The sequence below is a fragment of the Siphateles boraxobius genome, unplaced genomic scaffold (assembly GCF_051911475.1).
Source record: "Siphateles boraxobius isolate OS27281-9 unplaced genomic scaffold, OSU_SipBor_1 8, whole genome shotgun sequence".
Taxonomy (NCBI): Eukaryota; Metazoa; Chordata; class Actinopteri; order Cypriniformes; family Leuciscidae; genus Siphateles; species Siphateles boraxobius.
Genome location: NW_027509208.1, coordinates 13,055,321 through 13,071,396, shown reverse-complemented (window position 1 = coordinate 13,071,396; position 16,076 = coordinate 13,055,321). Strand labels below are relative to the sequence as shown.

Sequence of the window (16,076 nt, the reverse complement as noted above, 5' to 3'; positions counted from 1 at the left end):
GAAATGAGTTGGCAGTGTCGAATCGACCTGACTCTAAATATTTGATGTTCATAATAGCATCTTAATCTCATTAATCCCATCACGGTGTGCAGCACTATTGTGCATTATCAGTGCATTAACGCTGCTTCAAATACAGGGTGAGCTCGTGAGAACAACAAATAAATCAAGGGTAATAAATAATTCATGGAGGATTTGCACGCCTACAGAGAAATGTGACATGACCGCAGCTCTGTTTGTCTTTGAGGTGTAAAGGATATTTTTTTTGTTTTCCTCATGAAAATTTTATGTTTCTATCTCAAGCCACAGATCCCCTGATTCATAATTAAATACTGGACAGGTGATATGTTTCACATGTGGTGTAGGTAAACCGGAATTGTTCTTTACAATCTGTTACAAAAGGATTTTTCAAGTTTATTACTCCGACTTTAGTTAGCAATACTTTACAATACATAAATTAACTCAATGACTCAATAACAACTCAATTAACAAGTGCTAAATGCAATAACTTGGTGAGAATTTGTTCCCATGCTTACTATAAAGCTGCACGATGAAGCACTTGGCAGCTGCATGAATACGTATAGTAAGAAATAGATACACTTCTAAAAATAACATGTAAGATTCATTATGCATACATTTATGCAGATAAAATCACTTAAAAATGCATCATTTCATAAAACATAATTTTCTTCTTGACATTGTCATTACAAATAGTGATTTGGTCTGGATGGTGCAGTGGAGTATATTGCATTGCCTTCTTCTAAAGTTTGAAATGTGTCCATATTTTTGTCTTGGCATCAAGTCTGTCAACGGAGTGTATTACAACAAGTTCGCTAGAGAGTTGATAAGGGAAAGTAGAATCTAAATAAGCCTTGGCTAATGTTAGTTCCGTCGCAGCTCTGGAGCTGTGTAAGAGAAGTCTTTAAAATGATCCTGGTGGAAAGGGAAAAGGCTGTCCTCTATGGGTGTAAGACAGGGTTCCTCTTGGGTGAAGTCAGGGTCAAAATTTGTCACATCCTCAATAGATTCCTAAAAACCAAAACCAAAACATTATTTTTAACCAATATTCACACTTTCTAAATTAATCGGATATTGGTTCTTTAATGTCACATCTGCTGATAAATAGCATCATTTGGGGCATCTATGAAGAATAGCACTCAACAACAGTATTTCACTGGTAAAGTAACTAAAGTAATTTTACTTAAATTTCTTAAACGTTTCCTATACTGTATATATATATATATATATATAAAATTAAATATATTAATGTAATATTGTAAAATGTCTGCAATTCTATCAAACAATTTTGTAAATATAATGGAATAAATAATAATATGAATAATATTTGTTACAGTGTGAGCAAGCAAAGAGATGGAGAGGTGGATCCAAATTAGTGATGAAAGACTTTAGATTTTGCATTGACTAACATGAACTAACTATGATCAATATATTTTTACAGGATTTATTAACCTTTGTTAATGTTAGTAAATAAGATTTACATGTTCATGTTATTTTACAGTACATTAACTGATGTTAACAAATAAAACTTTTGATCTTAAAAATGTATTAGTAAATGTTGAGATTAACGTAAACCAAAATCAATAAATGCTGTGGACATATTGTTCATTGTAGCTCATGGTAAATAATGTTGTTAACTAATGTCAACAAATGAACTCTTATTCATGTGTTACCAGTGCTTTATTAAATCACTTAAAATGAAACAAATTAAATTGGTTCTGATTATTCAAAATAAAGAAAGTCCATAACTGAATCAATATTGTTCAATGTCTAAATACAACACAGAAGAGAATTAAACAGTAGAAGTGCAGAGGTAGGCTTACTATTCGAGGTGTGAACGGTGGTGTGATCTCTCGTCTGTTCAGCTTCTCCCAGTCCAGTCCTGTGAAAAACGGGTGTGCAGTGATGGCCTCTTTCCCTCCATCTCTATCCATGCAGCCTAACCGACACGCTGGGTCTCTGGTGAGTAACTAGGTAGATAGCAAACACAAATCTTCATTATATTGAAAAGTGCACTTGCTCAATCTTTCAAAGAAATGCCACACTGTAAAAAAGAAAAGAAAAGAAAAAGTGGTAACAAATGTTACCTTAAAGTGGGACTTCTACCTGATTTCACAGATAATGCTTTTTGCTATAAATTAATGCACTGTATACAGGTTGGTTCAGTTATGTTAAATAGCTTTGTAGACTTGAATAAAACCAGTTAATTTACAAGTTACCATTTTTAGATTACCACTTTTTCATTGCACTTTGTTTGACATTTTGTTATCTAATGCTTTGTCTTTTTACACTGCCAAAATGGTCTCTGTCATACTGGTCTGCAAAGTTTACTGTCCACAATACTGCATAGATCAGATCATTGACCTAAGCCCTTGGAAAAGAGATATTGGGATATTACTCCAGTAATAAGAGAAGACCACTACTTAGTTACATGATGTTAATCCTTCTACCATGACACAGCTCTTTAACCCTTCATGGGGCACAATGGAGCTTATGTAACGAGGCACAAAGGGCAGGGATAGCCTGTGATAGTGACATCTTGGGTCAAACAACAGCAATGGGGTCTGCTCACACACTGTGCTCTCTGCTGTTTTACTAGTGCTTACATAGGAACAACTGGCCAAGACCGTCAGAACAGCCAAGAAACATGTTCACTCTGAGCTCTTTAAATGAAGCCAGATTTGAGTTTATTCTGGTGAGAAGAAGAACCAGAGCTGGTTGAAGATTAGAACAGAATCAGGTTTTAGCATGAAGGCCTCGAGTAGAGACTCTTTTTTATGAAATGTTTTCACAATGGAAGAGGAAGAGAGTGGTTTACTCATAAGAAGTCACTGCCAGGAAAGTCACAGATTTCGCAACATAGCTGACTGAGATGCAAGTTAAGACTCTGGGTTGTGTTCTTAGAGTAAACGTAAAGAAACTGGTGTAGTAAAAGTCAGATAAATGTACTTGTACATAACAATGGATTTGATTCAAGTGGCATCTTTGAGTACGGTTGCATTAAAGCTTTAATTGAGACAGGCCTTTCTTTGTGTGACTGAGCTACAGTCTAGATAATCAAATATTTTCATGCATCTGTTTGGAGCATGTGCTTCTGCCAATTGTATTCCAATTAACATGTAAACATACTGGACGAAATAACTGAAATACCCGATTTACATGCAAATCAATAACCCGCCAATGCATGTAACAAGACTGTATTAAAAAAAACAGTATTTCAGAGTATTTCAAAATGTCAGTGGGAAAGACTCATTCCCCTCTAGTATTTGAGGTTTCTAAAAACTGTAAAAATTGGCTGCATGAGATGAGAACACATTTTTTATACATCTTTGGTCAAGAAAAAGCCAGAGTTTACTCCCCTGCCGTGAAACACTCGCTGTGGCTGGATGCACTAAATCTGCCATATAGGGACATATTTCTCTCACATATCACACATGCACACTTCAATAAGATGACAGAACGCAGATTAAGGAGTTTACCTGCCGGGAGAAATCGGGGCAAAAATCTAGCTGTGTCGATCGGTTTATTCTTAAGCTGTTTATGACCTTACGACGTTAAAGAAAAAGGTTTAATATGTTTACCTGACTACACACGTTGTCGGCTTATTAAGTGTTATCGGGTTAAGAACATGCATGTTAACGTGCAGTGTTTACGAAGAGACATTTTATAAAGACAATTTGTTTTGGTCTGACTTATTTTAAGTCATGATGTGTAATCAATCTGATTTTTTGACTGCAGTTCTGGACTCACTCCTCGAAGGATGTCCTCGGCCTCGTTGCTGAGCCAGGATGAATAAATGATCTCTTCTTTGAGGATGCACTCAAACAGCTCGTCCTCAGTCTCCGCTTCAAATGGAGCATGTCCCGACAGCATCTCATAAACCAGCACGCCCAGAGCCCACCAGTCCACTGATATGCCATACAGCTCCTCCAGGATGATCTGAGAGAGACACACAGCATTAAATATCTACATGGGAAGAAAACACACACACACACACACACACACACACACACACACACACACACACACACACACACACACACACACACACACACACACACACACACACACACACACACACACACACACTCATCTTATAAATCCTCTTGTGATGCTCACCTCAGGTGCAATATAATCTGGAGTCCCACAGAAGGTGCTAGTAAGTTTTCCATTAAAGATTTCCTCTTTACACATGCCAAAATCTGCCAGTTTGCAGTGGCCATGTCTGTCCAGGAGAATATTGTCCAGTTTCAGGTCCCTTTCAAACAGAATGAAGAAACTCAAACTATTAATAAATAGTAAAATAGCGCTGGGTGTAACCATCAAGTAAGTGACAGTTAAGTGTAAGTTATTATTATTAAATATCAATAATTAATAATATACTTTTTTTTTTTTACTTTGATTAATTACAGATGTTTTCTGCACTTTCTTCACTTATTTTGGGACAAAATTTGTGCAATTCTGCTGAAAGGATTTAAAGGAAAGCAAAAAGTAATACACTCTTATCGGAAGCTAAAAGCATTATTGAATGCTTTACATAGCCAACATTTTATTAAACCGCAGAAGGATTTGTATAATTTTATGAATGAAAGACATTACAACTGTAATTTATGTGTGCCTACACATAAGTCATAAATAACAAGCTGAAAGACAGCCTGCGGTAGCACAAATAATGTAAACTAAATATCGCAAACATACAATATTGAATAACAAATGAGGTTCACATAGTTCAAATGGTATTGACGCACAATGACAATGAGCATGTACTGCAATGCTTGCATGCTTGACACAAGTGTGTAGAGTAATCAGCATGAGGAACATCATTCAATCTCCTGTCATCAGAGAAGGAAAGGCCATATTGATCCAGTGGAAAAAAGAATGACGGAATGTAAATTGGATTAACAGCTTCTTGTGGCCAAAGGTTTCCAAGGAAATGTGGTCTAATTTCATTAGAAAACAATTAACAGAGAACACAATGAGAGGTGACCTCTTTTACTGTGTTGTTAAAGTGCATGACTCAGTTAACAACAAAGAATAGTGTTTTACAACAACACTATGCATACGTGTTGTTCCATCTCCCATTACGTTCATTTAGGGTATCACTGGAGCCTCATTCATGAAACAGGAGCATCTCTGTGTGAATCATTCATAAAATCATTGTCTTGAGAATACTTGAGTATAGTTCAACAAACTAATCAGTTATAATAACGTGATAATATATAACGTGTGTGTATATATATATATATATATATATATATATATATATATATATATATATATATATTCTATCTAGAAAGACTTTATCAAAATATCCCCACTGGAACATCCCCAATATCCGAAATCCTAGTCCTTATGGGGGATTGTTTGAAAATGTGCAAATGCAGAAAGTTGTCTGTGATGGGCGGTGTAGGGGCAGTGTTAGTTAAGGGGATAAAATATTCAGTTTGTACAGTATAAAAATCTATGGAAAGTGCCCATAAAACATTAAAACACAATGTGTGCGTGTGTGTGTTTGTGTGTGTGTGTGTGTGTGTGTGTGTGTGTGTGTGTGTGTGTGTGTGTGTGTGTGTGTAAATGCATGTGTGATGACAAAATTACGTCTTGTGGATCCATTTGACATGCATATTATTTTTTTTATGTGTTTGTGTGTGTGTGTGTGTGTGTGTGTGTGTGTGTGTGTGTGTGTGTGTGTGTGTGTGTGTGTGTGTGTTTGTGTGTGTTTCTGGCAACTTGTGCCTTTTTGCTTCTTCTCCAATGATTTATACAAATGCTATTCTCAAGTGTTATGAATCAGGTAAAAAAATGGAAAAGAGAAAGAAAGACAGAGACTACTACAAAATCAAAAAGATATCTTAACTCCCTTTACTTAATGCCTAGTGAACAAGCACAGAGACATGCAGAGGCTCACGCTCACAGTTTCAGTGGGCTGGCGGCAAAACTAACAGCATGGCAAACTCACCAGCCTGGCCATCAGCCAAAGCCCGAATCTGCAGCAGGAAAACTGGCGGAACTTTTGCAGAGCCAGCAAAATGGGCAAATCTCTCTTCTGCTTAACCATCATTGACGTAACCGAATGCTTTCCTCTCAACGTAAAATAACCTAAGACTTTTGCAATGGTGCAACAAAAGTCATCAAACACCAAGTATTCTGATAAAATAAATAAACTGGTTTATCATTTAATTTAAAAAAAGAATAAAACAACAAAGGAAAGTGTGTCATTTCTGATGCCATTTTGGAAACCAGATATAATTTAGCGACAGTGGAACAATTTGAGAGGTCAATAAACACTCTGCATTTGCACTTTATCCAAGCCTCCGGGTATAACAGGCTGAAGTGAGACTAAAACACTAAAGTCATTAATGAACTCTTCATTTCCTTCATGCACTGTTAAATCCAGTATAGTCTAGTCCTCAGATTAGAGCAGAGCCGGATTACCCAGCATTACAGCAGCATCTAATATAAGGTCAGGGTTAAGTAAGGTGATGTGGAGAGGAACAGCTTGATGACACAGAGGTCAACGAATCGTTCTATTGCTGGTTTTATAAAAGGTGTGTTACAGGTGGCTCTGCAAAATCAATGCTGAATTTTTGCTAATGCTAATATTTATTCCGAATAATATATGTGCATGTTATGCTATATTGCGCTTTGTAACAGAAAAAGAGTCATGTGATAAAACCAGAGCAGTGCACGGGCCGCTCTCTCACTCTCCCTCCCTTGCTCTCTCTGTCTTTCTGAGTAAACAGCTTATGTAATAATAGCTCCATTGCATGCTGGGCAGGCCTGTGACGTCAGCTCAAATCACACTCAAAATGTCTCTATAGTCCTCTTACAATACAACACTGCCATTTTTCCCAGGACTCTACTCTTCTCCCCATAAGCTTCACTTCACAGAAGCGTTATAATTACCCTAAAATAATTAGCTTTAAAGCCCAATAAAATCGAAAGGAAAGGTGAGAGTGGCCATAAAGAGGCCCATATGATTGTAAAGACGACAGAGGGTCAGCAAAGTTCACTGGAATTCCAGAAAAGACCCCACAGGGAAGCTTGTAAATACAGCGAGCCTTATTTGAAGGGGAAAGCAGTTTGCCAGATCTGTTTATATTTGGGCTGGGCTTGGCTTGGCTCTATTACAAGGGTGATCGGAAAGCTTATTCAGGTAGACAAAGGTCATGTGATTACAGCCAGGAAGAGCACAATGTTCCGACAAGGAATAGGAAGACTAAGTCTGGGGCGGAGACTGTCTGTAAAATCTGACGAAATGTGTCAGGACATGCGTAGACTGAACATATGCATGTCAAAGCAAACAACTGTAAGGCAGTTGCACTAGGGTGTGAAAATCTACAGTAATTTCAGATGAACATAATGAATTTCAAATATTCTTTCCTTCTGATAAAGGAATCACAAGTTTTCTACATTAAAACAATGAGGTAAGATAAGATAACTTGGACAACTAACTCAAAAATAATGTAGCAAAATTTAAACCAGAGAGAAAAGATAAAATAATGAGAGGAAATGTGTGACATCAACATGATCCACAGTATTCCTCACCTGTAAATTATGCCTTTGGAGTGAAGGAACATCAGGGCCGAAATGATCTCCGCGGCATAAAACTGTGCTCGTGGCTCATCAAAACGCCTGCATTTCTGGATGTGGAACATGAGGTCACCACCATTCACAAACTCCATGACAAAGAATAACCGATCCTGGGAAATGAAGAGCACAGGTTAGCAAATACAGAGAAAAATAATGTGGAAAAACATGTTATAAAGTATAAAAGTATCAAAGGCAAAGGAATATATTCAATATATTCATTCTATTACTTCTTCCAGCATTACTAAACATGTAAACCTGTAATATGTACACTGTACAGTATATGAACTTGCTATTAATGTAAAAATAACTATAAACAACGATTTATATATTATATTTTACACATACATCTATTGCAATTATAAAACATTTTTGAATATACCCAACTGTTCAAAAGTTTATAAATGTCTTTACTATCACTTTTTATCAATTTATCAATAGTATGATAAAATGTGTAAGTCAACAAAAAACTTGCATCACTTCCTGTGTTAACCTTTTCGGTTTGGAGAGCAGGAAGTGAATACCATCACTAACCTAACGCTCCATCTACTGTTTACATTGGGTATTGCAGCTGTCATCACTCATTTCGATTATTTCTAAAGATGGGCTTTTGGGTGGCTTTTATTTTAAATTATGCTCTCCGAAAGAGCAGTAATCTTAAGGGCTGCATATCAAGTATCAGCAGTATTTGATAGCATTAAATGGACCAACTGTTATTCAGCGGTCAGATTTTTAACTCCAGGAAATATTCTCATGAAGATTCAGGAGACTGAAGTAGGTTTCAGGAGATTGAAGATAAAACAAAAGTATTTAAGGAACGTACATTTTTTTATATGATGTGTCGAGGGGTTTTGCCAAAAAGCATTGTGTTTCCTGGTTGAGGGAAAGTGAGTGTCTGCATTCAACAACACTTGTCAATGTGGGAACCGTGATGACATAAGTGTCTAGCGTGATTTCTTCTAGGCTCACGTTACAGAATATCTACCCGACAACATGTCAACAAATCATACACTGAACAGAATTCCCCGTGACCGGATTACGGCATTTACTCTGGTTTCCCGAAAGCTGTTTGAGAAGCATTCTAGAGTCTTCTATTGTCCTATGAATGAATTTGTATAACAAGGAATCAAACTTTCGTTGATCAGAGTTCAATGTAGACTGTAATGATACAGGTAATTTTCTGTTAGGACATTTTAGTTTACAGACATTTCCTTTACCCTACATCATGACGCAACGTAATGTGTAATTCAGGGTAATTCAAAGGTAAGCCTTATGTATGGAATATGGGATTTATTAAATCTGTTACAATATATTTATTGTCATTATTATACCTCTATTCATCATATGACATGCTATTAGCACCTTAAATCCATTTGATGGATTCTTACCGCATTCTGAAAGCAGTAGTAGAGCTGTGTGAGAAATGGATGATGGTGGGCCAGAGTCAGCACTCTCTTCTCAATCATGGTTGCCTCGACATCATCGTCTTGCAGTATGACATCCTTCTTCAGCATTTTCACAGCAAAGACCCTGTGGTCACTTTTTAGACGAGCCAACATCACCTACAGATGCACACATATACACATCTGTGGTTAAAAGTGCCAGGACGTTCTTAAGACATATTAAGAATTTATAAAGATCAAAAATGCAAAGGAATGTAATCTTGGTATTGAGGCATAGTTGCATGTGCGATACCTTGCCAAAGCTGCCTTTTCCCAGCACTTGCAAAAAACTAAAGTCTTCCAGACCAACTTTGACAGTCTCGTCCTCTTGCTCCTCAAATGTTGGTGGTATGCTTTTAATGGAGTTCTGACCCTTTATTCCTGTCATGTTCAGAGAACTCTATGGAGAAAAAATACAGAGAAATGTACTCCATGTACACAAATTTGGAGAAATATCTCACAGAGACAATATATGTGCATATAAAAAATATTATTGATATTCGAGATGGCTCTTATAAAGATACCTGAGATTTTCGTTTGGAGAGTGTGTTGAGCAATCCAATCTCTGACAATTTGCTGGCCAGTTCCAAACTGTTCACTCCGCAGTTGGGTGCAACATTTTGTTCACAGCGTTTGTGGATGTTCATCTTGCAACCTGAACAAATCCACACCACACAGATGACAACAACAATCTTTGACTACAATCAAAGCAGCCGTGTTCACATGTATTCCAATAAGTAGTGTAAATATGTGCTTACTCTTGCATTGGAGACCCTGTTTGATCAGGCCGTACAGGAGAGATCCGCAGTGGTTACAGTATGTGGGAACTTTGTAGTTGTGTTCTCTAAACTGGTGGGGTAAGTTGACGCTGAAGCCCTGCCTTTGGTCCTGTAAACAAAATAATATGCATGTCAAATGGATCCACAAGACGTAATTTTGTCATCACACATGCATTTACACACATTTACATGCATTTTTCTCTCTCTCTCTCACTCTCCCTCTCACACACACACACACACACACACACACACACACACACACACACACACACACACACACACACACACACACACACACACACACACACATACACTTACTCACTCTCTTACCTCATTTAAATCTTTCTTCATACGTGGACACTCACTTACAATCAAGTTATGACACCTCTTATGGACCACACACGCGCACACTAGAATAGTATAGGCAAAAAGTGAATGTTGCTATTCCTTGTGTATGCATATTGGAAAATGATGATTCCACTAATATTAGTAACCATACACACCTTGACATTGATAACCTTGCTTTCCAATAACACCCCTGGGAAAATATTATATTTTTATAACCACATGGCATACCATACATTAATTGAGGCTATGTGCATGAAGGTTTGCTTTCTATGTAAGTCTCACCAAATGAAGTTTTTGCAATGGCAGCAAAAAGTAGGCTGGGGAAGGAAGGTTGCCATAAACTTATGACCGTAGACTTGGTGGACCTTTCTTTTCTTTAAAGCTTTTTGTCCCTCTCTTGTAAGCTTTTTATGGGGTCTCGATCCATTCACAGCTTCATCTGAAATTAATGGCAACACTCAGTCAGCACAATTAAAATGGCAACAAAACTAACTGTAAAGTTTCAAATTTAACTGTACTTATAACTGTTATTGCACTTATAACTTGTGGATAAGTACACATGAAAGTGTGACAGTTACAAAGAATTATGAAAAGCTGGTTATGATGACAATTTGTTTTAGAATAAAACTTAAACAAGAGATTGAATACTAAGTTTAAAGACAAAAATATAACAAAATCTTTATAAAAAGACATAAAATGGTGATTTAAAAAAAATGTATCAGTGTCTAAGAGAAAAACAGCACACCAGGTTCTATTTATAGCTTAACTGTCTAATTTAAATGTTCATGGCAGATTTGTCACAGACATGCACATAAACAAACACTTTATATTATAATTACACATCAATAATTGATTTTTATATAAGAATAATACAGATGTAGGTAACACTTTAGTTTAGGGTTCAATTAACTAGTTGCTTATTAATGCATATTACTAGGATATTGGCTGTTTATTAGTACTTATAAGGCACATATTACAGTAATGCCTTATTCTACATGACCATATTCTACATACCTAATCCTACCCAATACATAAACTTAACAACTACATTACTAACTATTAATAAGCCGTAATTATGTGTTTATTGAGACAAAAGTTGTAGTTAATAGTTAGTTAATAGTGAGAATTGGACCCTAATCTAAAGTGTGACCAAGATCTATACTAAAACATTAAACATATTTATAGTTAATGAAAACAGCTAACCATCTGTAAAGGAGCCGGTGAGAGAGATGGATACATACACACTTCCCTCTGGTTCCAGATTCACCTGGAAGAGGAGACAACTGGTGAGATACAATATATTACACTTTAAAAGCACACTAAAAACTACTGAAAGTGCTGACACTATGATAAAATATCACTTTTATATCAAATATAATATCCTGTAGAGCTTCATAACATTTGTGTTCAATATTTAGCAATTGCAAAAAAAAAAAAAAAAAAATTAAACATTTTAAAAAAAATTTTTAGTTCACATTGTGATTATATAAACTGTAAAATAGCATGATAGTCTGCACACAAACTGAAAATATTTAAACAAATAATTTTTTTTAAAAGCACCAGACTTTCCACTAAGCTGATTACACTGGTGTTAAAGGTGATACTTTTCTTCTCTCTCTCTCTCTCCCTCTCTCTCTCTCTCTCTCTCTCTCTCTCTCCACACTGACCTTCTATCACAATCTCAGTCATTCGATCTTTTCATCTAAGTCATACTCTCGCTTCCTATCATTTAGCTTGCCCTGCGAAGTGGGAGGAATTCCTGTAATGAGAGGCAAGACGAGGAAAGCAGGACTAGCTGGTTCAGGGAGTTAAATCCGTAGCACGCACAACAAGTGTTTAGGGAGGTTATAGGAAGGTTTAAACATTGACCCATGACACTTGAAAAGTATTTAAAAAGTATAAAATATAAAGAGTCCAACTAAGCAACGCATAAGGCACATCATTTTCCATATTACATACACATTATCTAGGTTGCCAGGAAACTGCATAACAGATGCAAAGATTAACAAACTCTCAGCTGTGAAGCCAAAGCAGAGGTTTAACCTATACCACCAACTCAATTATGTTTGGCAACTGGCTTTAAAGTTACAACAAACCACTCAGCCGAATAGAAATCAAATCCTTACAAAATGTCAACTTGAGTTCTGGTGAATGCTATTGCAAGTTGTACATGTGGAAAGCTTAAGATTTGCAACATATGGGAGGTTTATATGGGTCAAAGAGAGGAATCTGGCTAGTTTGGTTGAGCAGCATGTCTGCACTGGTGGTACGTGAGTTTGCAAGCGCGTCCCCTGCAAACACTGAGTGATAAAACCACATTTGCAAAATAACCAGCACATTTTCTGCAACCTAAACTCTTCAAAATAAAAGTTCAAAAAGTTTTTTCTTAGTGAGAAGAACATTTGAATAATCTAAAGAAACTTTTTCCACTATAAAAAACCTTTTGAGGAGCGTAAAGGTTCCATGGATGTTACAGGTTCTTCATGGAATCATCAATGCCAATAAAGAACCTTTATTTTAAGAGTTTATATTTTCATAATGGTAATTTTAAAATGATCAGTAAAAGTTAGGACATGAAGAGACACCGCTTTAGACATTATATGTAACTATGCAACTAGATTTAAATTAATTAACATTAGAGCATTAGCAGACTGTTATGTTAGAGTTAGGTTTTACGGATCAGTAAAGTAGAATAAGTTGATATGTAGTTGCAGAGTTTCTTATAGTCAGTTGAATATCTGTTGGGGAGTAACAGTATAAAGTGTTAACAGATATTAAGCAGACAGTCTACTAATATTCTAATGACTGCTAGTTGACATGTAGTCGCAAAGTTACTTATATTTAGTAGAATGTCTAAAGTGGACCATCAAAATAAAGTGTTACCATATTTTAAAACTCTTATAATTTCCAAATGAAACCTAAAGCAAATACTGTACTAAAAATTCATGTTCTATGCCAAATTTGTAAACTTGAAAAATGTACATTTCAGAAGTTTTAGTATGAAACATAACCTTAAACACCCACACAAAACATAATCAGATTTCAAAACACAACGAGAAAAACAACTGCTTACAGGGGCTAATTTGACCACATTTTATCACTTGGTCTAAAGGGAAAGCAGACACGAGTATGTCAAACCACACATCACCGTTTACCCAATAGATGTAAGAGAAGGTGACGCTCTGAGAGTTTCCGTGATGCATGGTGGGGTGCAACATGTGGTTCTTACCACGACCTAGTTATTGCACAGATGAAAGCAATAGGACCCTCTGTTAAGAAAACTGAAAAGCCTGCAGTCAGGAAAGACTAAAACTACAAAGAAAAGGGAGCGATGGGTTCCACATCTCTCTTACTTTGCATTTCATTGCATTTTGTATGCAGATTATTTCAAAGTATTAATATCAAAAAGTAAAAAAATCATGTTCAAGGAATGACTTTCAATATAACATTTAAAAAGATAGTTCACGAAAAAATTTTAATCATTTCGTAATTTACTAACACCTCAAGTTTTTCCAAACCTGTATTAATTTCTTCTGCTGAACACAAAAGAAGATATGTTGAAAAATGTGGTTAACCAAACTGCGCCCTATTGACTTGGTATGGTATTTTTTCCAATATGGAAGTCAATGGGGCCCATCAACTGTTTGGTTACAAACATTCTACAAAATAGCCTATCTTATTTTGAAAGAAGAAAAGCAGAAGAAAGAAATTCATACAGGTCTGGAACAACTTGAGGGTGAGTAAATGATGACAGGATTTTCATTTTTAAGGTGAACTATCCCTTTAAGTATCAAGGTTCACAACGATAGATAAAATAGCATGCTAGATGAGGTAACCATAGCAACAGCTGCTCGATCGATGTTTCATAATTTTCATCGATAAAACAAATATTTTTTCATGTTACAATTGTAGCTATACATCAATCAATATGTCTACTAATTTTTTTTAATCGTCAAACAGAAAATTATGGTGATGATGATGTCAACATGTCTACCCTAAATTAGTATAAAACTCCTCTTGTTCCTCTCTCGTGTGTGTGTATACCAAGTTACCACATGTGTAGTTATAGCCTATGACAATTCTGTTATACACAGTGAAAACTCACCCATCCTTCAAAAGTTTGTCTTGTGTTTGATGGCACTATCAGTTCGTCAAGCGGGATTCTGTAATTTGCGACAAAATCGTCGTATCCTATAGGGGTGTTATTGAAAACAGCCAGTTCCAGCTCTTTGCCATTCGAGATGTATGGGCAGAATTCATCATCGAAGGTCGGCTTGTTGGTCTTCGATTTTGTGGCGGTTTGTCCAACTTTCAGATTATCTACTTTAACAACGATGTAAGGATCCAGGTGGGTTTTCTTATGAAAGGTGTGGCGAGTGGAAAAAGTTGTTGGTTTTAAATCCAATGCCTCCCCGATACGCAGCCTCAAATATCCGTTGAATTTCATAGTAGTGGCTCAGGATGTTTTTATTCGATGCAATAAATCGAACAGGCAATAGGCTAAATCAAAAGAATTCACCTTTCAATTAACACGAAATCATAATAGGCTAAACTACAAAATAATAGGTTCTGAAGAAACATCGAACTGACACAGTCAAAAACCTGAAACCACAGAGGATTGCTGAGCTCTCGTCCTTCATAAAACTGTCAAGAGTAAACATCTTTCTCTCTCTCTCTCTCTCTCTCTCTCTCTCTCTCTCTCTCTCTCTCTCTCTCTCTCTCTCTCGTGTGTGTGTGTGTGTGTGTGTGTGTGTGTGTGTGTGTGTAGGTTGAGCTATGCGAAGCGTCACGAATACACGAATAGATAAATGAAATAGGTAGCCTACATTCCGTGTTTGTGCCGTCATCTAGTATAACTATGCAGACAATGCGAGCATAACAAAGACAAAGTCGATGATTAGACACACCTGACTCTGTGCTTCTCCTTCCAACAGACGACATGGAAATCCATTTAGAATGAATCACAATTAGGTCTAGTTTTTTTTCAGTGCACAACTAGCCTACTATTTTGAATGATGTCTATAATGAAGCTTCACAACATTAATCTCTCTCGGTATGTAACAGGAGCATAAGCATTAACTGCACTGTGTAACAGGCCAACATCTTTCCCCAAGAAAACAGAGCAAAACAACTTTAAATAAGATGTCAGCTATAGCACTAGAGGAAAGTGAAAGTGAAAGAGAGAGATATTTATCATTTGTGACATAAAAATGAATGTCAGCATCTGAATATCGGATTCTAATACAACAGGGTCAATATACTATGTGTGCATATACATATACAGTGGTTAAATTGGGCCGGGGCTCTCCGGGGCTCAGCCCCGGCACATAAGCCTGCTCGTTTGCAGTCAGTTGCCTACTGGAAATTATGTCACATACAATTTGATGAAAGTGATGCTTTTGAAAACATATTTCTGACAATAAATGAAAGATTTTTGAAATGGCATGTCTATTTTGTCTCGGCGGAGCTGAGATGAGAAAAATCGGAACACGGCCGTATTTTTGTTCAGCTGCTTAATCTCGTTGTCAGTCGACCATGATCGCGCACCGCTCGCGCATGCGCATCTGACACGGATAAATGTACGCAGCAATAATGAATGTTCCTGGGAGACCGTGGTTGCGCGGGATGTGGATGTTCCAGAAATGTCAAAAAAGTGCCCTGGCCTTGAATGACAAGGTAAGAAAAATAAGACTAAATCAAATTTAAATAACCAGGACTAGGTTGACCATGTGATTTTTCTCAGGAGATGTTTTGAGCATTTTACTTCAGATACCGGATTATCAGCAAACTGCCAAGAGAATTGCTAATTTAACGTTAGCTGGCTACTTAAAATAAACTAGCAATCTATTCAGTCAGCATATTTGTATTTGATCTGTGTGAATTACAGAAATGTAAGACTTGC

At 36.6% G+C, this 16,076-nt stretch overlaps 1 protein-coding gene across 2 annotated transcripts; it reads right to left on the bottom strand.

Annotated features, from left to right (window-relative positions):
• Positions 1 to 390: 390 nt before the first annotated feature.
• Positions 391 to 15,029, bottom strand: prkchb (protein kinase C, eta, b). Of its 2 annotated transcripts, none has more exons than XM_077220845.1 (14): positions 14,280 to 15,029; positions 11,378 to 11,441; positions 10,457 to 10,613; positions 10,330 to 10,364; positions 10,157 to 10,236; positions 9,806 to 9,935; positions 9,572 to 9,702; positions 9,301 to 9,447; positions 8,994 to 9,167; positions 7,564 to 7,718; positions 4,135 to 4,273; positions 3,766 to 3,954; positions 1,839 to 1,985; positions 391 to 1,026 (listed from the first exon to the last, which is right to left on the bottom strand). In XM_077220845.1, the coding sequence occupies exons 1-14, from the start codon at positions 14,619 to 14,621 to the stop codon at positions 880 to 882; spliced, it is 2,037 nt and encodes a 678-aa protein (XP_077076960.1). In that variant the 5' UTR covers positions 14,622 to 15,029; the 3' UTR covers positions 391 to 879. The 2 variants fall into 2 exon arrangements, with proteins under 2 accessions (XP_077076960.1, XP_077076961.1); XM_077220846.1 differs by having other exon boundaries at positions 10,196 to 10,236; positions 14,280 to 14,940.
• Positions 15,030 to 16,076: the final 1,047 nt, after the last annotated feature.

What these genes read in the sequence shown, in the direction of transcription:
- prkchb (XM_077220845.1), bottom strand. Translation starts at nt 14,621, where the DNA reads ATGAAATTCAACGGATATTTGAGGCTGCGTATCGGGGAGGCATTGGAT. An exon ending in GACAAACTTTTGAAGGATGG is followed by an intron (nt 11,442 to 14,279) that starts GTGAGTTTTCAC and finishes CTCCTCTTCCAG; the next exon opens with GTGAATCTGGAACCAGAGGG. An exon ending in ACAGGGTCTCCAATGCAAGA is followed by an intron (nt 9,703 to 9,805) that starts GTAAGCACATAT and finishes GGATTTGTTCAG; the next exon opens with GTTGCAAGATGAACATCCAC.